This window comes from Phacochoerus africanus, chromosome 4 (genome assembly GCF_016906955.1).
Source record: "Phacochoerus africanus isolate WHEZ1 chromosome 4, ROS_Pafr_v1, whole genome shotgun sequence".
NCBI lineage: Eukaryota > Metazoa > Chordata > Mammalia > Artiodactyla > Suidae > Phacochoerus > Phacochoerus africanus.
The window spans coordinates 61,618,853-61,645,894 of NC_062547.1; the positions used below are offsets into that span (position 1 = coordinate 61,618,853).

Consider the following 27,042-nt stretch of genomic DNA (forward strand, 5'->3'; position numbering starts at 1 on the left):
AGCCCTCAGTTCACCTAGGTTGGGATTCGGAGAGTGGTCACAGCCATCTCACCCCTTTCCATGGGTTGGGAGGAAAGGAGGGCACGCTGAATACCAACTATGCAGGGTATTTCAGCCCTCTCTAAAATGGCAACATCAGAACATCTGGATATAGCCAATCCTGAGGCTGCACTGTGGTTTCTTTTTCTTTTTTCTTTTCTTTTTTCTCTTTAGGGTTGCACCTGTGGCATACAGAGATTCCCAGGCTAAGGGTTGAATCAGAGCTACAGCTGCCTGCGCACACCACAGCCACAGCAACACGGCATCTGAGCCTCATCTGCGACCTACACCACAACTTACAGCAACACCAGATCCTTAACCCACTGCACAAGGGCAGGGATCAAACCCAAAACGTCATGGTTCCTAGTTGGATTCGTTTCCGCTGCACCATGATGGGAACTCCTTTTGCTTGTTTGTTTTTTTAATTAAAAAAAAGTTTTTTTTTCTTTTTACGGCTGCACCTTCGGCACATGGAAGTTCCTGGGCTAGGGGCTGAACTGGAGCTACAGCTGAGGCCTGCACCACAGCCACAGCAACACCAGCTCCAAATCACATTTGTGACCTACGCCAAAGCTTGTGGCAACACCGGATCCTTAACCCACTGAGTGAGGCCAATCTGAGTCAATCCAACCTGCATCCTCATAGACACTATGTCAAGTTCTTAACCTGCTGAGCCACAACAGGAACTCCCTGCACCTTGGTTTCTTATCCACAAGAACCAAGCCATTCTCCTTTCTGTTCAGTGGGTGGGTTTTCTATCACTTGCAACCAAAAAGATTCCAGTTAACACAAATTGATTGTTGTGGACCTGGGTTAGAGATTCTGAGATTTTTATTTTGATGTCAAAACTCACAGAGGGAACAATAAAAATTACAACTGAAGAACTGGGGGTGGGATGTGGGCTGAGAAACATGAGGAAGGGGTGCCTAGAGTCCCTGGGATGTTTCCTGGAAATCTGGGTATCCTTCAGGGCTCCCCAGGTGCCTTGGGTACCTCTTGGAAACCCCATCTGGCGGTCATCCATAGCCTAGTTTAAGAACCAGAGTCCTAGGCCAGGGCTTCATTGTACAAGATGGTTGGCTGTACGGGGATGGTTCAAACAGTGGCCTCAACTTCAGTAGCTTCATCGTCTTCCTCCAGCAGGCTGTAGGAGGCATGGCTTTGGCAGGGCCGCTGCAGTGGGTGAGCCAGCAGTTTGGCCATACAGTTGTGCAGCTCAAGGGCTGGCCCAGCCAGTGCCACCTCATACTTATAGCTGGTACCCTTGGTATCCAGGCTGCCCATGAAGGCAAACATGTCCTGTGGGCCAAGGAAGGGCTGTTCAGATAGAAGTTCCCCTAACAGCCCCCTCCCTGTCCTGAGGACCTCCCAGGAGGGGCCTCAGGGAGAGGTTCTGAAGGGTAAACAAGAGTTTGCCGAGAAGAAAACATTCCCACATTCAGCAAACATTCTTGGCCACCCACCCAGTGCTAGGGACCCCAAGAGGTCCCAGTGCTGATGCCCCTGGTCTGGAGAGACCCAGTCAGATACGATGACCCCCAGCCCTCATGGTGATCTGCCTGGAGGAGCAGGGAAGGCAGTGTAGGGACTTCTGGTTTGGATAGTGAAGTGTAAGCAGGAGCTGGGCTCCAGACCCCCAACACCCCCTGCTCACAGTTGGGTAAACGGAGGCTCAGAGAGACCAGTGGCCAACTTAAGATGCTACAATGAGTTCAGGGCTGGGATGTCAAGGCCCAGCTGAGCCTGGCGAGGCAGGGAGGGGAGGGTGCTCCAGGCAGAGGGCACAGAGAAAGCAAAGGCAGGAAGAGAGAAGCAGGGGATGCTGGGGGATGAGGTGGACAGGGACCCATGTACTCCTGGGCCACTGTCCCAACAGCCCCACTGGCTCGCTGCAGACATGTCGAAAATGGTTGTTGAATGGCCATGATCAGGCAAGGCCAGGGCTGCAAAATGGAGGTGTATCCACATCCCCACCCCCCAACCAGGGCAAGTGGGTTCTGAGACACGCCATAGACACCTCCATCTGCCACCCACACACAGAGCAACTTCTCACCTTCCAGCTCATCTCCTCCTCCTTCTCTTCAGCGCCATTGTGGATGTAGACAACATCGAAGAAGAAATACGGGCACTGGAACATTTTCTGCAGGGGAAGAAAGCCAGCTTTTGGGACTCCAGTCACCCCATTCTCTCATGACCATAATTCCCCAGCTTCTGCCTTAGGCTCTAGGAATGTGACTCTAGGCACCCCAGCTCCTGTAGTCAGGAAGTCTCTCCTAGTGTCTAACCATCTTTTCTTTTTCTTTTTGCTGTTTAGGGCCATCCCCAAGGCATATGGAGATTCCCAGGCTAGGGGCTGAATAGGAACTACAGCTGCTGGCCTATGACACAGCCATAGCAATGCAGGCTCTGAGCTGCATCTGCAACCTACACCGCAGCTCACGGCAATGCCGGATCCCTAACTCACTGAGCAAGGCCAGGAATCGAACCCAAAACATCATGGTTCCTAGTCGGATTCCACTGCGCCACAACGGGAACTCCTGCCTAACCATCTTGCTGTAGGCAAGGCATCCCTCTCCCAGGCCTCACTCACCTTCATGGGCTCCGTCAGAGAGAACTGGGGCTGGCAGGGTGGACGGCTATAGACGAGGATGGTGCGGACCACGTATGGTGGTGGAATCGTCTGCACGTTCTCTGTGACTGGCAGCTCCGTCTTCTGCTGGCTGCACAGCAGGGGGATTGGGGAGAGGGACAAATCAGAGCATGCCCTGGTGGCCCACCCCTCTTTTTTATTTTTTATTTTTGCTTTTTAGGGCCACCTGTGGCATTTGGAAGTTCCCAGGGTAGGGATCAAATTGGAGCTACACCACAGTCTACACCACAGCCACAGCCATGCCAGATCCAAGTCGAGTCTGCGACCTACACCACAGCTTGTGGCAATGCAGGATCCTTAACCCACTGAGAGAGGCCAGGTATTGAACCCACATCCTCATGGATACTAGCTGGGTTCATTACCGCTGAGCCACAACAGGAACTCCTAGCTCACCCCCTCTTGTCACCCATGGAGAACCCAGCTCCTCACTGGGTATGTGAAGTGTCACCTGACCCTTCCCAGTTGCCTCTGAGCCTTCCCAGCTTTGCCTTTTTGCCTGATCTCTCTTGCTCCATCAGAGCCACTGCTGGCCCCAAAGCGAGAGCCTGACAGTCCACCCTCAGCACCATGAGTGTCCCCAGTCACTGTGTTGAGTTGGACCTGCCCTACCAAGCCAGGAGACTCTCAAGCAGGGAACAGATTCCCACTCACCCAGAGCTGGTTCTCACATTGAGCAGAGGGTACAAGGCAGAGGCAGACAGTGGGCTAATGTCCTTAATATGCAAAAAGCAAATCTGATCAACAAGAAAAAAGCCAACATCCCCCTAGAAAAATAGTTAAATGGGACAAAAGGACAAATTGCTGAGGGAATACGGAATGGCATGAAAATAAATGAAATGAAAAGAAAAGCACAGCAAAAGATGTGGCCGCCTCCCACTTATCAGAAAAGAAGAACTTTTAGCAATATGATCAACCCCAGTGCTGGCAGAGGTAAACAGGGTCAATTTCCTGGGAAAGTGCTTTGGCAAAGTCTAGTGAAATTAAAAACACACACCACAGTGTTCCAGAGTGTCCTCCACTGGGAATTTATCTCATAGATTCACTTGCAAAATTTGCTGAGACGGTTGTACCAGGTCAGTCATGGTGGAAAAGGCAAAACAAGCTCTGTGGCCACCATCAGGGGGATGACAAAAACAAGGCTTGGAATACTTGGGCCCACAAACTAAGAATAGTTTTTTTGTTTTTTGTTTTTTTTCATTTGTAAACAGTTTGGAAAGAAGAAAATCAAAAGGAGAATATTTGGGGAACTCCCCTGTGGTACAGCAGGTTAAGGAGCTGGTGTCATCACTCCAGCAGCCTAGATTGCTGCTATGGTGCAGGTATGATCCCTGACCTGGTGACCTGGGAACTTCCACATGCCCTTGGTGCCAAAAAAAAAAAAAAAAAAAAGGAAAAATAAAGGGAGTTCCCATTGTGGCTCAGCAGCATCAAATCCAACTAGTATCCATGAAATGCAAGTTCCATCCCTGGCCTCGCTCAGTGGGTTAAGGATCTGGCGTTGCCGTGGTTGTTGCAGAGGCCAGCAGCTACAGCTCCAATTCAACCCCTAGCCTGGGAACTTCCATTCGCTGCGGGCACGGCCCTAAAAAGCAAAATAATAATAATAATAATAATATTTTACATTATGTAGAAATGATGTGAATTTCAAATCTGTGCCTGTAAATAAAGTTTTACTGGCACACAGCCCCACCCACCTGCATACCTATGGTCTAAGGCTGCTTTCTGATTTCAATAGCAGTCTAGCTGCCTCAACAGAGACCGGGTGATGCACCAAGACAAAAATATTTACTATCTGGCCCTTTAAAGAAAAAGTTGGCTACCCCCAAGTTAAACAAAGCAGTGGAGGACCACTGGGCTGTCACAGAATAACACAGAGGCCCTGATACCAGGAAGAGCCTCTTTTGCAAAAATCCTTCCAGACAGGTAAGTGAGCAATTGTTCCAGGGACAGAGAGTGAGAAAGGAAGATTTCAGGCCTCCCTAAAGGTCTATTTCTGGCCCATTTCTTCTCTTCAAAGGTGAACAACAATGTCCCCACGGGGGACTTACATGAGGCTGAAGAGACCTTCCAGATCTGGGAGGAATGCTAAGGAGAAGACTCAATGGCAAAGCAGCACACAGGTGGACAGGGGCGGGTGGCTTCCCTCCTCCTCATGCCAAGAGAGCGCAGGTGCTTCTGAACCTGTTGCCAGGAGACACGCTATGGTCCTCTTGTCCCAGTCGCTTTACCACTGAGCATGTTTTCCCTCAGCATAGATCATGAGCTAGGGGGCTGGCATGAGATGCCCTGAAGGCCTTTAGTGATTCAAAGGCCCCCCTCTCCCTCAGGGCTGGGGCTAGTCTCCTCACAATCAAAGAGCCATGGGCTTCCCTGTGTCCCTCCTCCCTCTCTGTAACTCACAGGATTCATACTATATCTAAATTGTGGGCTGCAGTGAGCCTTGAATGCTTTTTTGTTTTTCCTTTTAAGGGCCACATCCATGGCATATGGAAGTTCCCAGACTAGGGGTTGAATTGAAGCTGCCAATTCAATAGCCAGGGCAATGCTGGATCCTTAACCTACTGAGTTAAGGCCACATCCTCATAGATACTAGTCCAGTTCTTAACCTGCTGAGCCACGATGGAATTCCAGCCTTGAATGTTCAATTTAACATAAAATGTGCTAGGAGTTTCCACCGTGGCACAGCGGAAATGAATCCAACTAGTATCTATGAGGATGGGGGTTCAATTCCTGGCCTCACTCAGTGGGTTGGAAATCCAGTGTTGCCATGAGCTATGGTGTGGGCTGGAGACTGGAGCTCTGATTCAACCCCTAGCCTGGGAATTTCCATATGCCACAAATGTAGCCCTAAAAAGCAAAAAAAAAATAAAATGTGCCGTGCCCAGGTCAAAGGGGCTGTAGCAATGACTGTGACTTTTCTGTCTCAAATGGCCACATACTGAGCACTGATGGTGCACTTGGCCTTTGAAGTGCTCCTCATGTGGGTGCACTTTTGATATCGAGTCTGTATCAGCTGTTTGTGCTTCTGTATACAAACTCTGCCTTCACAGCCACCCTAGGGATGGCTCCCATTTTACAGATGAAGAAACTGAGGCTCAGAGGGGATGGCTGGCCCATGCCCGATGTGGCAGAGCTGGGATCTGGACCGAGCTGGTCCCAGCCAGGCTGCTCCCCAGGGACCCCCGCATGGAAAGGATACTGAAGGTGGAGCAGGAGGCCGTCTCCAGGTCATAGAGGCAGCTGCAGAGTTCACGGGGGTCAGAGGTCAGGCCGGACAGCTGCAGGGAAGGACGGGACTCAGTGAGGTCCTCCCGCAGCCCCAGGAGACCCCAGGGCACCTGGCCCCATGCCCAGCCTCACCCAGGCGGTGTCGTCATTCACCACGACCAATGCGAATTCATGGCTCTTGTCGATCTTGTGTTTTGTCCGCACAAACATTTCAATCATTTTCTGGGAGACGTTGAGGGCATTGGTTTTGGAGCTGGGGAGGGCCAGAGAGTGACAGAGGGACAGGGGTTAAGGCCCAGGTCATGCAACAGGGCAGGTGGCAGAGCCCAGCCACAAGGCCAGCCCGGCTGACCCTCTCCAGCTCTTGCCCTCTCCTAATGGGTCCCTCTGACCAGCCAGGGTCTCATGTCTGCTCCTTGGGAATCATCCCACCTCTGCTCAGCCATGTGTCTTCAGGAAGGCCATGGAGGGGAAAGTGGGCTCATTCCCAGCATCTCCCAGGGCTCTACAGGCCCCATCCAGACCCTGTTGCCTGACCCAGCTACTCAGGGCAAGGGCTTTGGGATCAAGCCAGGCTCTGTCCATTTGCTGTGAGACCCTGGGCAAGTCACTCTGCTTCTTGGAATTTCCCAGTCATTGCTCTGACATGGAAAGTGCGTGACAGCTCTCCAGTGCATGGAACAGAGCTCCAATGGGCTGCAGCTGTATCCTTACCAGTTAGCTTTGCTTACTCTCCAATAAAGCCAGGCCCTAGACCAGGCCACATGGGTGTGAGTCTCAGAAAGACAGCCCCGGGTTTTTTGGGCCTGGCCCCTCCCAGCCATGGCTGTACATTTAAGCACCCCACCCTCGCCCCGATATCCCTCTCACCCATTGAATGACTCCAGCTTTGGCAATGACATTTCCTCCGACAGGTCCAGGCAGATGATCTGCAACAAAGTTGGAGGGAGATGAGGGCTGGCAACTGGCACCCACGTCATTCTGCTGGGCCTCTCCAAGCAGCCCCAGCTGAAAAGGCTGTTTGATGACATCCACTTTGGAAGCAGGCAGCTCAGAGAAAAGAGCACTGGACTAGGAGTCCAGGTTGATGAGTGAATAAAGCAACCAGAGAACATTTAACACGGAAACAAGGAAACAAGGGAATAGTGGGTAATTTGTGTCCCTCCAAAAGATATGTCCACCCAGAACCTCAGGACGTGAATTTATTTGGAATGAGGGTCTTTGCCGATGCAATTCAGGTAAAGATCTTGAAGTATGATCTTTCTGGTCTGGGGGGCAGGGATAAATTAGGAGTTTTGGGGTTAACATATATACACTACTATATGTAAAAGCGATAACCAATTAGGACCTACTGTACAGCACAGGGAACTATACTCAATATCTTGCAATAACCTGTAATGGAAAAGAATCTGAAAAAAAAATCTGACTGAATCACTTTGTTATACACCTGAACCTAACACAATACTGTACATCAACTACACTTCGATTTTAAAAAAATCATTCTGCTCATACTAAGTGAAGTCAGAAAGACAAAGACAGATATCACATTATACCACTTATATCTAGAATCTAATATATGGCATGAATGAGCCTACCTACAGAAAAGAAACAAACTCATGGATATAGAGAACAGACTTGTGGTCGCCAAGGGCGGGGGGGAGGGAGTGGGCTGGACTGGGAGTTTGGGGCTAGCAGACGCAAACTATTGCATTTGGAGTGGATAAGCAATGAGATCCTGCTATGTAGCACAGGGAACTACATCTAATCACTTGTGATGGAACATGATGGAGGTTAATGTGAGAAAAAGAATATACACACACACATATATATGTATATGTATATATATGTATAACCTGGTCATTTTGTTGTACAGCAGAAGTTGACAGAACATTGTAAATCAAGTATAATAAAAAAAAAATTTTTTTAAATCATTCTGGAGTTCCCATTGTGGCTCAGGGTGTTAAGAACCTGACATGGTGTCCAGGAGGATGGAGGTTTGAGCCCTGGTCTCGCTCGGTGAGTTGGGGCTCTGGCATTGCCACAAGCTGTGGCACAGGTCACAGACACAGCTCAGATCTGGTGTTGCCATGGTTGTGGCATAGGCCAGCAGTTGCAGCTCCAATTTGACCCTAGCCTGGGAACTTCCATGTGCTGCAGTGGTTAAGAATCCAACTGCAGCAGCTCAGGTTGCTATGGAGGCATTGGTTAGATCCCCAGCCTGGCGCAGTGGGTTTAAGGATCCAGCGTTGCCCCAGCTGCAGTGTAGGTCACACCTGCCACTCAGATTCAATCTCTGGTCCAGGAACTCCCATATGCCATGGATGAGGCCAAAAAAAAAACTCATTCTGATCTAACAACACATGTCCTTATAACAAAGGAGAAGACTCAGAGACACAGACGGGAAGGCTGTGTGAAGACAGATTGCAATGATGCAACCACAAGCCAAGGAACAATTAGAGCCACCAGCAGCTGGAAGAGGCAAGGAAGGGTCCTCCCCTAGAGCCTCCAGAGGGGATGTGACACCTTGATTTCAGACTTCTGGCCTCCAGAACTGTGAGACAATAAATTTCTGTTGCTTTAAGCTCCCCCAGTGTGTGATAACTTGTTGTAGGAACCTTAGGAAACTAATACAAAGGGACTGTGTTCTAGAGTGAATCCAGAAAGACAACATTTAACTCAAGGTTCCCTAACACCCCAAAGCCACAAGCCAAGCCCCTCACTTACCACTTTCTCTGGACAGTTGACCCTTGGTGTCCGTACCTGGACCTCTGGGGCTGGTGGAGGCACCTGCCAGGGCTTGGGGCCGGCTCCTGGGGGGTTGAGGGTCCCATCATCAGCACTGGATGCTTCACCTTCACCCTCACTGCGGCTGCCCACACTGGCCTGGGCCCCCAGTGCCCGGTCCTCAGCCCCCTCAGGGTTGGAGCGAGTGCGGGGCCTGGGCTCAGCAGACTGCTCCTCTTCCTCTTCCTCCTCCTCCTCCTCCTCAGTGGGACTGCTGGGCTCCACCACCTCCATGGCTCCTGAGTGGCTAGATGGAGTAGGGATGGGAGAAGCCAGGATTCTTCCCTGAGGGGTTTTAAAAGCATTTAGTTACTGGGCAGGAGAACAAGGCATGAGTTGCCTACTGACAATAAGAGTCACTCCTCCCAGGGTCTTAGTTTCCCCATCTATAGGATGGATACCTTTTACACTTAGTGCAGCATCCACTCTGACTCAAGGTAACAGTCTCCTATTTTTTCCTGTAGGGCTAACCCAACCCCTCCCCATTTTGTCCAGTGAGCACACCTGACCACTGTGAATGGCTCAGAGATGGGGATATGACCCAATGTAGGCCAGTGAGGGGTCGCTCTGAAACTTGCAAAAGTGCTGTTAGAAAAGGGGAACTCATCAGAGTTGCAGAGATGGGAGGTTACAAGTAGAGAGCTGGTAGAAGCTTCTAAGATGGGAAAGAGAGCCTGAAGAGATGCTCACCCAGTAAACAACCAATAGACTTCTGAGCACCTAGATCCATCCATAACTAAATTCCTTTTCTTGCTTAAGCCAGATTGAGTTGGGTTTTTTGTTACTTGAAACTGAAAATGTCCTGGTGAAGAAAGGAATAATAACTTCTAGGGTTCTCCCTACTGGGCGCTGCCTGCCTAGGGAGGGGAACAGATCTGTGTGCTACAATTTCCTCTGAGGAAAAACAGGAGGCCAGTGGAGCGGTCTGCCTAACTGCGCAATGGGTGCGGGCTGCTGGGGATGATCTCTGAGCGCCTTGCAGCCCCCACAATCTCTAAGGAAAACAAAGCTTAGCTGCAGCAAGAGGGATGAAGGCTAGACTGCAGGAGAAACCAGAACGGAAGGCGGAAGCCTCAAGGCAGGCGAGGGGCTAAGCTTTTGCGGCTAGGGACTTTAGGCCTCTGGAGACGAATCCCGCATGCATTCACCACCCAACTTCTCACCGTAGCCTGAACCTCCTTCCAACCCGGCTGTCGACTCGCTAGGAAGCCGCCATCTTTAGCAGCCGGAAGTGGTATGGCGCGGCCGCCACACCTCCTGGGAAATGTAGTTCATCAGGCCTCAAGCCGCGCGGAGATGTGAATGGGATGAAGCCGGAGAGTCTTGGATGCTGATAGGCTGGAACTGTGCTAGGCGGTGGGGTTTGGATTGCGATAAACTGGAGTGGAGCCTAGTGGAGAGGGATCTGGAAAGTGATTGGCTAAAGAGAGATGAGGAGGAACTTTTCATGTTTCTTACTGATTCCCACTGTGCTGGTCAATGCTTCTACCCTGATAGTCTGGAAGGAGGCAGAGGGGAGTGGGACTTTTAGTGGGATTGGGTTCGAAAAATGGAGGAGTCCGAGCTGGCAGCGTAATTAAATGGAGTGGGACTGAGTTGGGCAGAGTTCAGAAGGGGCGGGGCTGGTTGGTGATTGATGGAGTTGACCGTACCTCAGTGAGGGATTTTTTTTTGCCGCGGAGGTAGGCGTGGTCTAGATCCCAAGGCCCCGCCCAATTATTTAATTCTCCTTATTTTACATACATCTGCAGAAATTAAAAAACACTAAGCCAGGAGTTCCCCTCGTGGCACAGTGGTTAACGAATCTGACTAGGAACCATGAGGTTGCAGGTTCGATCCCTGCCCTTGCTCAGTGGGTTAACGATCCGGCGTTGCCCTGAGCTATGGTGTAGGTTGCAGACGCGGCTCGGATCCCGCGTTGCCGTGGCTCTGGCGTAGGCTGGCAGCTACAGCTCCGATTCGACCCCTCCATATGCCGCGGGAGCGGCTCAAGAAATGGCAAAAAGACCAAAAAAAAAAAAAAAACCAACAACACTAAGCCAGAACTATTTCAAACTACCCTTCCTTCTTCATGCGCAATTCACTCTTCAGCCCCATAACTATTTTATTTTATTTTGCTTTTTAGAGCAGCACCTACAGCATATGGAAGTTCCCAGGCTGCGGGTCTAATGCGAGCTGCAGCTGCCAGCCTAACCACAGCCACAGCAACTTGGCATCTGAGCCGCATCTGCAACCTACACCACAGCTCATCGCAATGCCAAATCCTTAACCACTGAGCGAGTCCATAAATCGAACCCGCACCCTCTTGAATACCACTGGGGTTTGTTACCGCTGAGCCACACAGGAACTCCACCATAACCACTTTAAAGCTGAGCCTCAGTTTCTTTATTTGTAAAAGCCTACCCAAATCAGCCAGGCTCTGATTCAGTGGTAGCCCAGAGGGGCTATCACTGCTTTGAAAATGGAGAATTTGTTGGAAAAAAAACAAGAGGGAGGTCATTCTCGGCAGAAAGAACTGCCTGGGCAAAGATCTGGAGACTTTGAGGAGCCTTGGAGGGCTGGAGCCTCTCACAGGTTAATATGGCCAGAGCAGAGGGTTAGAGAGAGAATTTCATTGTCCCTGGGTACATACCCCTAATATCAGAGAATTTCAACTTCTCTCCTTGTGTCTCTGGGGACACAGAAGCAGGAAGACTCAGCCTCCTAGGGTCTGTCGGTGGGAGATTCAGGAACATTCATGCTGCCCTAGGCTCTGCACAGTTTAAGCCAAGGGCAGAAGGAAGGAAGGGGTGATTCAGGTAGCAGTTATGGCACGACCAATGTCTCCAGAGTGTGAGAGAATTGAGAAGCTTCAGCTCTTCACAGAGGAGGTCATTGTGGCTGCAGCATGGAGTACATACTGGTGCTAGCAGAAAGCATATTGTTTTTAAAGACCTTGAATGCCAGGCTGAAGAGCTTGAAATGTTTCCCAAGGGCAATGGGGAGCCGTGGAGGGTGTATGAGCAGGGGAAGTGAACAGTGGTATCTCTGTCTCTGGAGTCTGGGTGGGGAAGGGAGTGGAGGGGTAGCCGGGAAGCCCAGGGAGGGAGCTGGCTGGCATCCAGATTGGGGAGGAGAGGCTTGGGCTGTGATTGTGGATGGAGACGAGATAAGGAGGTGGCCTTTAGAGGTACATGCAGGAAAAATGAGCAGGATATAGGGTCCAGCTGGGCTCTGAGGAATCCAACATTTATAGAGGAGAAATAGCAGCTGGCAGAGGAAGCAGAGATGGGATGGATAAAGAGGCAGGAGGAAACAAGGAGGGTGTCTGATCATTCATTTCCCTGATGGTGCCTGACCATGTGCAAATTGTTCATGAGGCAGTTCCCGTCATGGCTCAGTGTTTAACGAATCTGACTAGGAACCATGAGATTTCGGGTTTGATCCCTGGCCTTGCTCAGTGGGTTAAGGATCTGGCATTGCCGTGAGCTGTGGTGTAGGTCGCAGAAGCGGCTCGCATCCTGAGTTGCTGTGGCTCTGGCAAAGGCCGGTGGCTACAGCTCCGATTGGACCCCTAGCCTGGGAACCTCCATATGCCGCGGGAGTGGGCCAAGAAATGGCAAAAAGACAAACAAATAAACAAACAAACAAAACTCAAGTGAGGACTTCTCTCTGTAGTGCAACAGGATCAGCAACATCTCTGCAATACCAGGAGGCAGGTTTGATCCACGGCTGGCACAATGGATTTGGCATTGCCATAGCTGCTGTATAGGTCGAAACTGGGGCTCGGATATAATCCCTGGCTCAGGAACTCCATATGCTGCAGGGCGGCCAAAAAAGAAAAAAAGAAAGAAAAAAGGGAAAAAGGAAAAAACTCTTATAACACTGGTGAATGTATATATACCAGTACACACACATACACACACCCCCACACACACAATGGAATACTACTCAGCCATAAAAGAATGAAATAATGTCATTTGCAGCAACATGGATGGACCCAGAGATGATCATACTAAGTGAAATACACACACACACACACACACACACACACACACACACACACACACAAAGCAAGGTGGTCTCTTGTGGCACAGCAGGTTAAGGATTGGGTGTTGTCACTGCAAGCTGCTTGGGTTGCTGCTATAATGCAAGTTCAATCCCTGGCTCAGGAACTTCTATATGCCACAAGAATAGCCAAAAAAAAAAAAGTCAGTCAGACAGACAAAGACAAATATCACGTGATATCATTTCATGTGGAATCTAAAAAAAAGATGCAAATGAACTTATTTACAAAACAGAAATAGACTCACAGACATAGAAAGCAAACTTACAGTTACCAAAGGGGAAAGGTAGGGAGAGGAATTAACAGACACACTACTGTATATAAAATAAACAAGAAGGACCTACTGTATAGCATAGGGAACTGTATTCAATATCTTATAATAATGTATAATGGAAAGAACCTCAAAATAACTTTAAAAGAATATATAGTATATATACACATATATAACAGTCACTTTGCTGTACACTTGAAACTAATATAACATTTTAAATCAAACTCCGAGAAAAAGTTGTTCATATTGGGAAAAAAAAACAAAAACCAAAAACTCCTATGACACTGTAGGAAGATAAGGAAATTGAGGCTCAGAGGGGATCATTACTTGCTCAAGGTTACCAATCCCAGGTCTGTGACTGAAGTGGAACAAAAATTTTGACCCTGGAGTTCCCGTCGTGGCTCAAGGGTTAACGAATCCAACTAGGAACCATGAGGTTGCGGGTTTGATCCCTGGCCTTGCTCGGTGGGTTAAGGATCTGGCATTGCCGTGAGCTGTGGTATAGGTTGCAGACAAGGCTCGGATCCCTCGTTGCTGTGGCTCTGACATAGGCTGGTGGCTGCAGCTCCGATTTGACCGCTAGCCTGGGAACCTCCCTATGCCGTGGGAGCGGCCCAAGAAATGACAGAAAAAAAAAAAAAGAATTCTGACCCTGACAGGCAGAGAAAAGAAGTTTGCAGGGGAGCAAGATGAAGAGCATCAGCTCAGGGGAACATCCTGGCTTCTGGAAATTAAATCCAAGAGTCAGAGATGGAGGAGCCATGGGCTTAGTGAGACAAGGAGGGACTGACATCCTGGGAGCTAGACATGTGTCCTCCTGCTGGGGCTGGAGGAAGCCTCTGTCCTTCAGGAGGAAACTGCACAATAACAAGTCACATGGCCCTGGGAGGGGGTTTCCTGTTTTCCGGCCCCTCCCAGGCCGGCCTTGGCCAGCCCAAGTCTGAGCAGGCAGTAGCCAGAGTTACCCCAAGAGTGTCCAGGGACTTGGTCCTCTGACCAAAGTGCCCCCAGAGTAATAGAGAAGTAGAGCAGGCTGAGGGGACCAAACCCCAGGATTGGAACTTCCGGTTCAGGAGAGCCCTGGCAGGGAGAGGGGACCATTGAAGTCCTTGCCATAAGCCCAGATAGGGGAGGGAGGGGAACAAAGACGCAGTGAAAAATAAGAGAGGCAGAGGAGAAAGGGGAGGTCAGGGCAACCTTGAGAGGTAGTGAGCTTCCCGTCAAGGGAGGCATTTAAAAGTGCCAAACCATCATTGATAACTCAAGATCCTTCCAGAGAAGTGAAATCGATGTCCATTACACAGAAGAAATTGAGGCTGGCATTCACTTTGAGTTGGGATCAGGTTGTGATTTTAGGGGGTGAGGAAGACTCAGAAGACACTGATTTCTGGATTAGAATGAGTGCCAGGGCCACGCGGCCCCGAAGCCGGCGAGGGAGGCATGCTTTGCCCGTAAGTGTCCCCTGTCCCTGCCACACCCATCTCTGTGGGACCTCAGGACCCAGACCTGCCTGGCTCAGAGCTCAGCCCTAGGGATCATTTGCAGGGTGAGCTGGACCCTGTGGCAGAGAGTTCAGAGGAGGCCGAGGCAGCCAGTGGGAGCTCTCAGATGGGCCCTGTGCCATCTCAGGATAGCTGTAAGCCGGAGCTGCTGGGCCATGAGGTGGAGGCCAAAGCAAAGAGCCTGGAGAGCAGGTAAGGCCTGTTTGTCCTGTGACCCCTACTCCAGGCTGGGCACATCTTTCCCACCCATAGATCTGTTTATGTCCCTCCCCTACTCACACGCATGTCATGGCTCCCACTGCCCTCAGCCTGACTTTCAAGGCCCTGTGCAATGCAGTCACAGCCTTGTTACAAAGCCTCTGTGTGTTAGCCACCCCAGATGACCCCATTTCTAGAACTTTCCATCTCTCACCTCTTCACAGGCCTGACAAAGAAGTTGATGGGGACTCTCACGTGGGGCCAGCTCTAGCTCCAGAGAGGCCCCATGAGCCTGCAGAGGAAGCTCGTCATGCCTCAGAGGCAGCCCCACAGGAAAGGGAGACCAGCCCCTCTGAACCTGGAGCCCCCGATGTGTTTCAGACTCTACAGCATGCTCTGAGCTCTCTGGAAGTGGCTGCTGCTGCCTGGCGCCACAGGCCGCCAAGCTGTGCTTGGCCAATGGAGGCAAAGGACAGAAGCGAGGGGGGACCGATGCCAGGCTTGGAGCAGGAGGGGGCTGGGAGCTGCCAGCGGGAGGCAGCCCGATTGGCTGAAAGGAACACCTGGCTGCGTTTGGCCCTGGGCAGCCGCGAGGACGAGCTGATCCGCACCCAGTCCTCCCTGAAGGCCTTCCAGGCTGAGAAGGAGAGGCTGCAGAGAGAGGTGAGTGGGGCAGCCTGCCTCCCAGGGCTCCCTGTGTGAGGGAGGAGGCGGCTTGGCACAGGACATGATCAAGTTCAATCATTTGTGTATTTGTAAGGCTTTTATGGAGGCTTGGCTGCTGAACCACAAACAGACAAAGGTTGCTTGCAATCTTAGGTAAAGTGATCAGGGAGGCCCACTGAGGAGGTGACACTTGAATAAAGACCACAAGGAAGGGAGTTCCTGTTGTGGTGCAGTGGAAACGAATCCAACTAGTATCCATGAGGATGCTGGTTCAGTGGGTTGGGGATCCGGGGTTGCTGTGAGCTGTGGTGTAGGTTGCAGACGAGACTCAGATCTTGCAGTGGCTGTGGCTGTGAAGTAGGCTGGCACTGTAACTCCGATTTGACCTCTAGAAACACACACATACACACACACACACACAAGGAGGCAAGGGAGGAGCCATGCTAGTGTTGGGAAGAGCATTCCAGGCAAAGGGAACAGCATATGCAAAGGCCCTGAGGTTGAAGTGTGGTTGATGTGTTCAAGGAACAGTGAGGAGACCGGTGTGGGGCTGAGTGGGAGGATACAGGGTATGAAGGTGATGGGGGCAGATCCTTCAGGGCCTGTGGGTCACAGGGAGGATTTGAGCTTTTTTTTTGCTCTGCAGTAGGTGAGAACCACAGAGGATTATGGAGGGAGGGTTGAGACCTCACGCAGGCGCCCTCTGGCGGCTGTGGGAGGAACCGCTGGTGGAGGGAGAGGGTGGAATCTTGGAGATAAGGGGAGAGACACTGGTCCAGAGGTGTATCAATGGAAGTTGTGCAGGTGCCTAGAAGAGGGCAGGTTCTAGATAATGTTGAAGGTGGAGTTGGCAAGCGTGGGTGTGAAAGCTAGAGAGGGCTTGAGAATGAGTTCTGGGTTGGGGGTTTGGGAGACTGCAGTGGAGGCATGGGGAGTCTACCAGAGGGGCAGTTTTGGTGGGAGGGAAACCCGAGTTGTGGTCTCTGATTAGCTCTAGATGCGGTGAGCCACCCACATGGGGCCATTAAAGGAACAGCTCTAGGAGTTCCCATCGTGGCTCAGTGGTTAACAAATCCGACTAGGAACCATGAGGTTGCGGGTTCGATCCCTGGCCTCTTTCAGTGGGTTAAGGACGCGGCTTGGATCTGGCGTTGCTGTGGCGTAGGCCGGTGGCTACAGCTTCGATTTGGTCCTTAGCCTGGGAACCTCCATATGCCGTGGGAACGGCCCAAGAAATGGCAAAAAGACAAAAAAAAAAAAAAAAAGGAACAGTCCTACATCTGAGTTCAGAACTCAGCAGATGTCAGGGTGGGAGGGACCCAGGTGGTGAGACTAGGGGTTGCAGGTACCAGTGGAAGGAGTGGGGCCCATTTCCCTACAGAGTGGGGCCCATTTCCCAGATGGAAAAGAAAAATATATTTTTTAAAAATGTTTGCCTACCCCCTACCCCCTGCCTCTGGCAAATATCAATCTGTTCTCTGTATCTGCATGTTCAATTTTTAAACTTTTTTTTCTAGGGCTGCACCCGTGGCATATGGAGGTTCCCAGGCTAGGGGTCTAATCAGAGCTGTAGCTGCCAGCCTACACAACAACTTGGGATTTGAACCCTGTCTGTGACCTACATCACAGCTCACGGCAACGCCAGATCCTTAACCCAATAAGAGAGGCCAGGGATTCAACCTGAAACCTCATGGTTCCTCGTCAGATTCATTAATCACTGAGCCATGACAGGAACTCCAATTTTTTAATTTTTTAAAAATTTTAATTTATTATTATTATTACTATTATTATTGGCCACACCTGCAGCATGCAGAAGTTCCTTTCCCAGGCCAGGGATCAAACCCTTGCCACAGTAATAACCAGAGCCACGCAGTGGCAATGCCAGATCCTTAACTCACTGAGCCATCAGGGAACTCCAATTTTGCTTTATTTTATTTTATTATTTCATTTCATTTATTTTATTTTATTCCTTTTATTTTTTGGCTGGCCTGCGGCATATGGAGCTTCTGGGCCAGGGATCAAATCCGAGATGCAGTTGAGACCTATGACACACTTGCAGCAATGACAAATCCTTTAACCCACATGGGCTGGGGATCAAATGTATGTCCTCATGCTGCAGGAGATGCCATCAATCCCTTTGCACCATAGCAGAAACTCCTTCTTTAGACTCCACATATAAGTGAGATCATATAGTGTTTATCTTTTTTTTTTTTTGCCTTTTTAGGGCTGCACCCGAGGCATATGGAGGTTCCCAGGCTGGGGTCAAATTGGAGGTGTAGCCACTGGCCTACGCCACAGCCACATCTGCAAACTACACCACAGTTCATGGACACACTGGATCCTTAAGTAACTGAGCAAAGCCAGGGATCCAACCTGCATCCTCATGGATACTAGTCAGACTTATTTCTGCTGAGCTACAACAGGAACTCCCTTTCTTTTCTTTTTTGGGTGCTCTATGGCATATGGAGTTCCCAGGCCAGCAATCAGATCCAAGCTGCAGTTGTGACCTAAGCTACAGCTTCAGCAATGCCAGATCCTTAACCCACTGTGCCAGGCTGGTAATCAAACCTGTGTCCCAGTGCTCCCAAGAGGTCGCCATAGTTGTGACACAGTAGAAACTCCTCATTGTGTTTTTTTGTTTGTTCATTTGTTTGTCTTTTTTGTTGTTGTTGTTGTTGTCGCCATTTCTTGGGCCGCTCCCGTGGCATATGGAGATTCCCAGGCTAGGGGTCCAATCGGAGCTGCAGCCACCTGCCTACGCCAGAGCCACAGCAACGCGGGATCCGAGCCGCGTCTGCAACCTACACCACAGCTCAGGGCAACGCCGGATCGTTAACCCACTGAGCAAGGGCAGGGACCGAACCCGCAACCTCATGGTTCCTAGTCGGATTCGTTAACCACTGCGCCACGACGGGAACTCCCTACACCACAGCCGCAGCAACACGGGATCCAAGCTGTGTATGTGACCTACACCACAGCTCACGGCAATGCTGTACCCTTAATCCCCTGAGTGAGGCCAGGAATCAAACCCACATCCTCATGGATATTAGTTGGGTTCGTTATCCCTGAACCATGACAGGAACTCCCCACATGGTGGTTTTGATTTGCATTTCCCTGAGGCTTAGCAATATTAAGCATCTCTTCACATACCTGTTGGCTATCTGTATATCTAAAAAAAGGGAAGTCTTAAGTGGCTGAGTGAGTTGCCCAAGGTTGTATAGTGAGGGATTTGGTAGGATGAGTATCTGGGGTCCTGCCTTCCAGCCAGAGCTCTTGCCACTGCCCTAGGAACAGATCTTAGGTAAGAATGCTAGAGCCCCCAGGCCTGATACCCCCCTTTCCCATACAGGTCCAGGAGCTGCAGGATTCCCTGCTGAGGCTGGAGCCCTTCTCATCGCCCTCTGGTGACCAAGCAGGTGGCTCTAGAAGTGGTTCGAGCAGCTCTGGGGCTGACAGGGAGACCTGGGACACTCAGGTGAGTGTGGGAAGCTGAAAACCATGATCTTAAGATGCTTAGGGTTTAGGCCAGTGGGACTCAGTTCCTGGTCATGGATCCAATAGCTTGTGAGGTTGGAAAAGCCCTAAAGCCATGATGCTGGGCTCTTGGTGACAATCTGGGTGAATCCAGCCACCTTCTGGAGTTCCCTGGTGGTGCAGTGGGTTAAGGATCTGGTGTTGTCAGCGCTGTGGCACTGGTTGGATCTCTGGCATGGAAACTTCCATATGCTGTTGGCACCTCCAAAAAAAAAAGAGAGAGAGATTGATTCACACAGGAGTGTATTTTTTTTTTTTTAATTCATCTCCTTCTGCCTTCTGGCAGGATCCTTTCTCCCCAGCTCATCCCCTGCTTCGGCGCCTCCAGAGTGATTCCAGCACCCAGATGCTTGAACCGCTTGCCCCTGAGATGCACATCGTGGAAGCCCAGATGCAGCAGCTGCGAGGGTAAGAGCCGCAAATGCTGAGCTCGTAAGGGCACTGGTGCCTCCCAGCTGGAAGAGGAGTCTCCAGGAGTCTGGAGCTGGAGTGGAGGGGGAGGGAGGGTGGAAGTCAATCAGGTCCTAACTGTCCTTCAAGGCATCTCACTTTCCTTCTTTTCCACTTCGGGAGGCAGGAACATTGAAAAGCTCAAATGCTTCAACCGTCTGCTGTCGGCTGTGCTCCAGGAGTACAAGGGCCGGTGTGAGGGCCTCAGCATGCAGCTGGGCCAGCTGGAGGCTGAGGCCACTGCGCTGCATCTAGCCTTGCAGTATAGGTCAGTGCACCCCACCCATGATGTCACTGACTGGGAAGGAAATGGACATCCTCAGAGGATGGCCCTCGTCCCTAGAGAGAGGCAGGGCCCTCAAAGAAAAGTGCTTTTCGGAGTTCCCATCGTGGCGCAGTGGTTAACGAATCCGACTGGGAACCATGAGGTTGCGGGTTCGGTCCCTGCCCTTGCTCAGTGGGTTAACGATCCGGCGTTGCCGTGAGCTGTGGTGTAGTTTGCAGACGCAGCTTGGATCCCGCGTTGCTGTGGCTCTGGTGTAGGCTGGCAGCTGCAGCTCCGGTTGGATCCCTGGCCTGGGAACCTCCATGTGCCACGGGAGCGGCCCGAGAGATGGCAAAAAGACAAAAAAAAAAAAAAAAAAAAAGAAAAGAAAAGAAAAGTACCTTTCCCTTACCAGGGAAATTAACTTCAGGCGATTTTAGTCCAAGAGGGCTGGAGGAGTTTATGAACTCCCAGGTGCGGGGGAGGGGAGGAGAAGTGAGGGGGTCCCAGAGCAAGTGGGGATGTCACCGACACAGCAAGATGGGTGTCCTGGAGTGCTTAGAGCTCATATCCCACAGTGAACACTGTGAGGAGGCGTATGGAGCCCTGCTCACTCTCCGGGAGGCAGATTCCAGAGCAGGAGAGAAAGCCCTCACGAGTGACTTGGAGGCAGCTGAAAAGGAAGCTCAGAGGCTGCTGATGCAAGAGAAGGCTGCCATGGATGGAGGGACACTTCAGGCTCCACATCCAAGGTACCCAAGGGAACCCTGGGTACTGGGTGAGCCAATGAGTGAGGTTCTGATTGGAGAACTGGGCTCCCAGAATCAGTCCCACACTGGGAAGTTCCATGGCTCTTATGGTTGGCATGAAACCTGACTGGTGTTGGCTGGTTGCTACTCAACAAAGTTGGGATGATGGTGACACCCACTGGGGTTGGTATAGGATGCATCAGAGTTGGCATGATGATGATGGATGATGGTGCCCATGGATTAGAACTGGCATGATGGTACTTAGTGGGGTTGGCTTGATGTTGGTATCCACTGGAGTTGGCATGATGCTGCCTAGCAGGGTCGGCAAGTTGTGTGATGGTGCCCATTGGGTTGACATGATGGCATCTACCACGATGGCATGAGTGACTGTACCCATTGGCATGATAGTGTTCATCCATCATTCATCACTGATAGATGATTTTGACCATTGAGGTTTACAGTGTGGTACCCACCATATTGGTTTGACCATGCCCACCACAGATGGCATAGGAAGGACCCATCACAGTCAATAGGATGGAAGACAATGGAGCCCACCAGTGCTGACATAGGCCCCTCTTCTGTTTCCTGTAGCCGCGAGGGCAACAGTGTGGATAAGCCCACACTGCAGGAGGTGGCTACCCAGCTCCAGGGCTATGTTCAGCGTCTCCAGGAACGCCGTACTCTTCTGAAGATTCCTCCAGAACCTGGCCCTACCTCGGCACCCACTGTGCCCCATGCTGAAGCCATGGTGCAGGCCATTCTGGGGACACAGCCTGGCCCATCGCTGCCCCGGCTAGAGAAGACGCAGATCCAGCAGGAACTGGCAGCCACACGGGTACACAAGGGCTGTGGTCACTGTATCAGTCTTTCCTGGTGGAACCAAACTCTTTGCTGAATCAGAGAGAAATGTGATTGGGGGACCCAGTAGAAAGGGAGCGTTTTGCTGGGCTGGGGACTAGCTTCCTGGAGGGAGGAGATTTGGAGCTGGGGTTTTGAGGGATGAATAGGAATTTGTCCTCTGGCTTTCAGTTTCTCATAAGATTCCAAATCTAGCTTTCCAAAATGCCCTTCCTATGGAAAAGAAAGAGGCAGGGGCCATAATCTGAGGTTTGTAGCCTGGCATGAAAGAGCTGAGGTTTTGAATTTGGAGAAACTCCGGACACTTCCACTGAGCTGCTACTTGACCTTGTTTAGGATACTTGCTCTCTATGAACTGGCATTTCTACAAGCTGTTTTTTGTTTGTGCGTTTGCTTTTTAAGGCTGCACCCACAGCATATGGAAGTTCCCAGGCTGGGGGTAGGATGGGAACTGCAGCTGCCGGCTTATGCCACAGCCACAGCAATGGCAGATCTGAGCCTCATCTGCCACCCACGCCACAGCTCATGGCAACGCCAGATCCCTAACCTACTGATCGAGGCCAGGGATCAAACTGCGTCCTCATGGATACTAGTCAGATTCATTTCTGCTTCGCCACAAAGGGAACTCCCTACAAGCTGTTGTGTTTTTTTGTTTGTTCGTTTGTTTTTGTCTTTTTGTCTTTTTAGAGCTGAACCCATGGCAAATGGAGATTCCCAGGCCAGGGGTCCAATCGGAGCTGTAGCCGCCAGCCTACACCAGAGCCACAGCAATGTGGGATCCAAGCTGCATCTGTGACCTACACCACAGCTCATGGCAACACCGGATCCTTAACCCACTGAGCAGGGGCGTGGATGGAACCTGCAACCTCATGGTTCCTAGTCGGATTCATTAACCACTGAGCCACAACAGGAGCTTCACAAGCTGTTGGTTTTTGTTTTTGTTTTTTGTCTTTTGTCTTTTGTTGTTGTTGTTGTTGTTGCTATTTCTTGGGCCGCTCCCGCGGCATATGGAGGTTCCCAGACTAGGGGTTGAATCGGAGCTGTAGCCACCGGCCTATGCCAGAGCCACAGCAACGCGGGATCCGAGCCGCGTCTGCAACCTACACCACAGCTCACGGCAATGCCGGATCGTTAACCCACTGAGCAAGGGCAGGGACCAAACCCGCAACCTCATGGTTCCTAGTCGGATTCGTTAACCACTGCGCCACGACAGGAACTCCACAAGCTGTTGTTTTTAATGGGAAGATGATATTTCCCATCATGCAAGATCACAGGGAGAGTTCCCTTCATGGCTCAGCGGTAACGAACCTAATATCCATGAGGATGCGGGTTCGATCCTTGGCCTGGCTCAGTGGGTTAGGGATCCCGCATTGCTGTGAGCTGCAGTGTAGTTCACAGATGTGGCTCAGATCCCCAGTTGCTGTGGCTGTGATCTAAGCCAGCAGCTGCAGCTCTAATTGGACCCCTAGCCTGGGAGCTTCCATATGCCACAGGTACGGCCCTTAAAAAAAGAAAAGAAGGAGTTCCCGTCGTGGCGCAGTGGTTAACGAATCCGACTAGGAACCATGAGGTTGTGGGTTCGGTCCCTGCCCTTGCTCAGGGGGTTAACGATCCGGCATTGCCGTGAGCTGTGGTGTAGGTTGCAGACGCAGCTTGGATCCCGCGTTGCTGTGGCTCTGGCGTAGGCTGGCAGCTACAGCTCCGATTCGACCCCTAGCCTGGGAACCTCCATATGCCGCGGGAGCAGCCCAAAGAGATAGCAAAAAGACAAAAAAGAAAAGAAAAGAAAAGAAAAAAGACAAGATCACAGGGACGGTTTGTGTTCTTGCCTGACCAGCCCTCAGTGGGTGCCCCCTGGAGTTCAGTTTCCCCAGCAGTTGGCCCTAGAGGTGAAAATTCTCTCCCCTTTCCCTGGTCTGTCAGGAGACCCTGGCTGACCTGACGCTGCGACTACAGCTGGTGCGTCGGGAGAAGCGGGCTCTGGAGCTGCGAGAGGCTGCCCTCCGAGCACAGGTCCCAGCCCATGTACTCCTGCTGGAGCAGCTGCGCTGGGAGCGGGCACAGCTCCAGACAGGTGAGGCCAACAGCAGCGATGAAGACAGCAGTGGAGGCGCGACCAGCGGAGAGGAGGAGTGGTCCCAGGTGAGTTGGCTGTGCCTGGACCTGGTAGGAATAGTTGTATACTAGTGACTGTGTGGTTCCAGTTAATCATTGCCCCCTTTGGGGAGTTCCCTGGTTTCTCAGCAGGTTAAGGAGCCAGTGTTATCCCCTCTGTGGCTCAGGTCACTGCTGTGGTGTGGGTTCAATCCCTGGCCTGGGAACTTCCGAATGCTGTGGGTGCAGACAAAAAAAAAAAAAAAGAATCATAGCCCCCTTTCAGTCTCAGTTTCTATTTCTTTTCTTTTTTTGCTTTTTAGGGCTGCACAGGCAGCATATGGAAGTTCCCAGGCTAGAGGTAGAATTGGAGCTGCAGCTGCCGGCCTACGCCACAGCCACAGCACAGGATCTGAGCTGCATCTGTGACCTACACCAGAGCTCATGGAAACCCTGGATTCTTAACCCACTGAGCAAGACCAGGGATCGAACCCGTGTCCTCATGGATACTAGTTGGTTTCATTATCGCTGAGCCATGACGGGGACCTCTCAGTTTCCATTTCTTCACACACAAAAAGAGCTAATGGTTAAGCTACATTTCAAAATTCCCACTTCTACTTTGGGGTTTCTTTCTTTGACAGTATTTATTGAGCCCAATAAGCCCCAAGGGATTTAGTATCTTCCACTCAAACCTGTGCCTCCTCCTTCCCACCCCCAGTCTTATTCATACTTCCCCTTCTCCATTCCAACGGCCCCTTTCTTCCTAAGTTTTGGCTCCAGCTTCCTCCCTGAGGCTTTCCTTTTTGCCCCTTACTGTCTAATCATGCCTGTTCTCTGCTTAAAGCCTTAGTGGCTTCTGGAACCTTCCTTTGAATCATCTCTCCTACCTCCAAGCCTTTAGAAATGCTGTGACCCTGCCAGGAACACCAGTCACTTCCCTCCTTATCTAATTAAATTCTCAACCTCCTACAGGTCTGAACTCAGACATCACCTCCTCCAGGAAGTTCTCCTGGATTGCCTAAAAAGGAGATCCCTTGTAATTTTTTTCCCTTGTTAGGGAGTACCTGTACACTTATGGAGGTACCTAACCAGAGTGGGGGCTCTGTGAAGGCGGGGGCTGTGGCCACGTGGCCACAACATTCTGGGCGATTCCAGTGTCCAGCTTGGGCTGAGCCCACACTCAGGCTATGCTAATGTCGCTACCCTCCCTTCTACCTCCCACAGAGCCTGCCTGCTGTCCCCAGTGGCAGCAGGGGTATTGATGGAGGCCAGATGGGCAAAGTGCAGGACCCGGAGGAGCTGGCCCAGGAACTGTCAGCGTCACTTACCAGGTCTGTGCCTGGGTCCTGGACTGGGGGATATGCAGACTGGGGGGTGGGTATGTAAGTACTCATGGAACTGTTGTGTGTACACCTGTGGCTGGATGTACACCTGTGTACAGCTGAGTTCACATGGAAACATCTTGGGCACATGGGTGGGAGGAGGAGAAGACATTGGCCGTGGCTATGAACCCCTCTCTCTCCACCCCTGTACCAGGGCTCTGGGCCTGAGGGAGCAGCTGCAGACCCTGTGGGAAGAGCTGGAAGAGGTGGCTCAGAAGGGGCGAGCCAGACGGGCTCAGAGTACTGAGCTGAATAGTGATTTATGCCAAGCTCACAGGTAGGTCCCCCTGTGTGACCTCAGAAGCATCCCTGGTTCTCCCTGGGCCTCAGCTCTCCCTCTGTAAGGTGGGTGGCAGGTTCAAACCATTCCACACCTCCTTGGGTGCCAGATGTGTGTCAGCACCTGCTGAGGGATGCTGGGACTCCAGGAAGATCCAATCTCAAAGAGCACCCACCTCGGGCTGGGAATACATAGCCTCTGTCTTGGGCAGAATGGAGGGATATTTCCTGGCTCACCTCCCTACCCCCTCCAGTGTCCTGGTCCTGGCCTTCCGGGGTGCCCACCGGAAGCAGGAAGAACAACGGCGGAAGCTGGAGCAGCAGGTGGCACTAATGGAGGCCCGACAGGCAGAGGAGCTGGCAGCACTAGAAGCCACAGCAAGAGCCCTGGGGAGGGCCAGACGTCCCTGTCACCCTCCCCGGCCAGGGGAGACCTTTCTGTAAGCCTTGCTCTGTCCGTGCCTGGACATGCCAAATAGTTGTGGCAGGTCATGCTATAAACTGTCCCGGAGTGATATTATGTCATGGGGCATGACTTTGCATGTTGAGGCGTATTTGGCGTGATGTGGGCTGATGTAACTGGGTCTGGGGCCTGACAGAGGTGGTTGGCTGGGCATTTGAGAAAAACCCAGTATCTTTGGCCTCACACAGTATGGCCTGTGCATATGACATGGCAGCTGGGTATGCCAGAAGCAACTTGGGCTCTCCCCCAGGGCTGGCTAGGGGGATTCAGGGTTCACTGAAATTACATAGCCAGAGCTGAAATTCCAGCCCTCATCTGTCCCCAGGAGCCCAGGGAGGAGCCCACGGGGGCCAAGCACACCTTCCTCTGCCCATCCTCTTCTAGGGAGATGCTGGGTTTGGCCTGGCACAGAGGAAGGTTCCCATCACCCAGAAGGAAGACTGAGTCCTGAATGGTTCAGGGTGTGGAACATCAGCAGGAAGAGCATTGCTCCCTGAGAGGAGGTAGGGGGGAGGAGGCATCAGAGGTGGCTTTGGAACTTGCATGCAAAGAACGTGGAGCTAAGGTAAAGGGCTTCTGATGGCGAACCTAGAAAAAGAAAAAAAAAAAGAAAAAAACTGCAAGTGGGAAATCAGGAGGTTTGTATATCCCAGCTGGTTTTTTTTTTTTTTTTTTTTGTCTTTTTGCCATTTCTTGAGCCACTCCCGTGGCATATGGAGGTTCCCAGGCTAGGGGTCTAATCAGAGCTGTAGCCACCAGCCTATGCCAGAGCCACAGCAACGTTGGATCTGAGCGGCATCTGCAACCCACACCACAGCTCATGGCAACGCCGGATCATCAACCCACTGAGCAAGGGCAGGGACCGAACCCGCAACCTCATGGTTCCTAGTCGGATTCGTTAACCACTGCACCACGAAGGGAACGCCCTTTTTTTTTTTTTTTTTTTTTTTTTTAATCCCAGCTGTTGATGAGGAAATTCAGAGTGGTGCTAATGCTGGACAACTAGGCACACTGCCCTGGGGGCTCTGGACCGCCCCTGGCCAGGCTAAGTTGCAACTTTCACCTGCCGGAGATGGGAGCTGTGGTAGGTGTTAGTGTCAGACTAATAGCAGGCAAGTTATTAGCATGTCATTTGAATAGGCCACACCTCTTTGCCCTTCCACCCGGATACTGGCAGGGTTAGGGAGTGGGGGCTGGGCTCGATCCAGTCGCCTGGGACTAGGGGCCAGCTGTCCCCTCCTGGGCGGTAGCTGAAACCCAAGTCAGAGATTAGGAAGATTTTCATTCCCAGCCTCGTGGTGGTGGTGGTGGTGGTTGTGGGATTTTCAGGCAGCACCTATGCAGGTGTGTGCGCGGCGCTGCTGCCTCTCTCAGCGGCGGGCAAGGCTGGCTTGAGGTCGGCGCTAGTCTGCCGCTGGGACTCAGCCTCGTCCTCCTGACCCACAGACGCCTCGGACAGGCGCTGGGACTGGTGACCTTCGAACCCTGCTCCCGTTCTCTGGATCGAGGCTGGCTTTGCAGAAAGCAGGAAAACTCAGGCGGGCAAGGTCGCCTGTGGTGGGGTAGAGGGGCTAACTTTAGCCCT

General features: G+C 51.5%; 2 protein-coding genes across 3 annotated transcripts; one reads left to right on the forward strand and one right to left on the reverse strand.

Moving 5' to 3' along the window:
* Positions 1 to 852: 852 nt before the first annotated feature.
* BABAM1 (BRISC and BRCA1 A complex member 1) lies at positions 853 to 10,006 on the reverse strand. Of its 2 annotated transcripts, none has more exons than XM_047776663.1 (9): positions 9,865 to 10,006; positions 8,642 to 8,986; positions 6,788 to 6,846; positions 6,050 to 6,170; positions 5,889 to 5,967; positions 4,738 to 4,762; positions 2,630 to 2,759; positions 2,093 to 2,179; positions 853 to 1,338 (listed from the first exon to the last, which is right to left on the reverse strand). In XM_047776663.1, exons 2-9 carry the CDS (start codon positions 8,933 to 8,935, stop codon positions 1,135 to 1,137), a joined length of 999 nt encoding a protein of 332 aa, XP_047632619.1. In that variant the 5' UTR covers positions 8,936 to 8,986; positions 9,865 to 10,006; the 3' UTR covers positions 853 to 1,134. The 2 variants fall into 2 exon arrangements, with proteins under 2 accessions (XP_047632619.1, XP_047632620.1); XM_047776664.1 differs by having other exon boundaries at positions 8,642 to 8,948; positions 9,865 to 9,944.
* Positions 10,007 to 13,946: 3,940 nt separating this feature from the next.
* USHBP1 (USH1 protein network component harmonin binding protein 1) lies at positions 13,947 to 25,514 on the forward strand. Its single transcript, XM_047776665.1, has 12 exons — positions 13,947 to 14,468; positions 14,563 to 14,711; positions 14,942 to 15,380; positions 18,733 to 18,858; positions 19,204 to 19,325; positions 19,495 to 19,635; positions 20,211 to 20,384; positions 20,973 to 21,216; positions 23,163 to 23,381; positions 24,558 to 24,664; positions 24,870 to 24,992; positions 25,249 to 25,514. The coding sequence occupies exons 1-12, from the start codon at positions 14,307 to 14,309 to the stop codon at positions 25,436 to 25,438; spliced, it is 2,196 nt and encodes a 731-aa protein (XP_047632621.1). The 5' UTR covers positions 13,947 to 14,306; the 3' UTR covers positions 25,439 to 25,514.
* Positions 25,515 to 27,042: the final 1,528 nt, after the last annotated feature.

What these genes read in the sequence shown, in the direction of transcription:
- USHBP1 (XM_047776665.1), top strand. Translation starts at nt 14,307, where the DNA reads ATGTCCATTACACAGAAGAAATTGAGGCTGGCATTCACTTTGAGTTGG. An exon ending in GAGGGAGGCATGCTTTGCCC is followed by an intron (nt 14,469 to 14,562) that starts GTAAGTGTCCCC and finishes GATCATTTGCAG; the next exon opens with GGTGAGCTGGACCCTGTGGC. An exon ending in CATCTAGCCTTGCAGTATAG is followed by an intron (nt 19,636 to 20,210) that starts GTCAGTGCACCC and finishes CATATCCCACAG; the next exon opens with TGAACACTGTGAGGAGGCGT.
- BABAM1 (XM_047776663.1), bottom strand. Translation starts at nt 8,935, where the DNA reads ATGGAGGTGGTGGAGCCCAGCAGTCCCACTGAGGAGGAGGAGGAGGAG. An exon ending in GGCCTCCTGCTCCACCTTCA is followed by an intron (nt 4,763 to 5,888) that starts GTATCCTTTCCA and finishes CATTCCTCCCAG; the next exon opens with ATCTGGAAGGTCTCTTCAGC. An exon ending in CTCTGACGGAGCCCATGAAG is followed by an intron (nt 2,180 to 2,629) that starts GTGAGTGAGGCC and finishes CTTCCCCTGCAG; the next exon opens with AAAATGTTCCAGTGCCCGTA.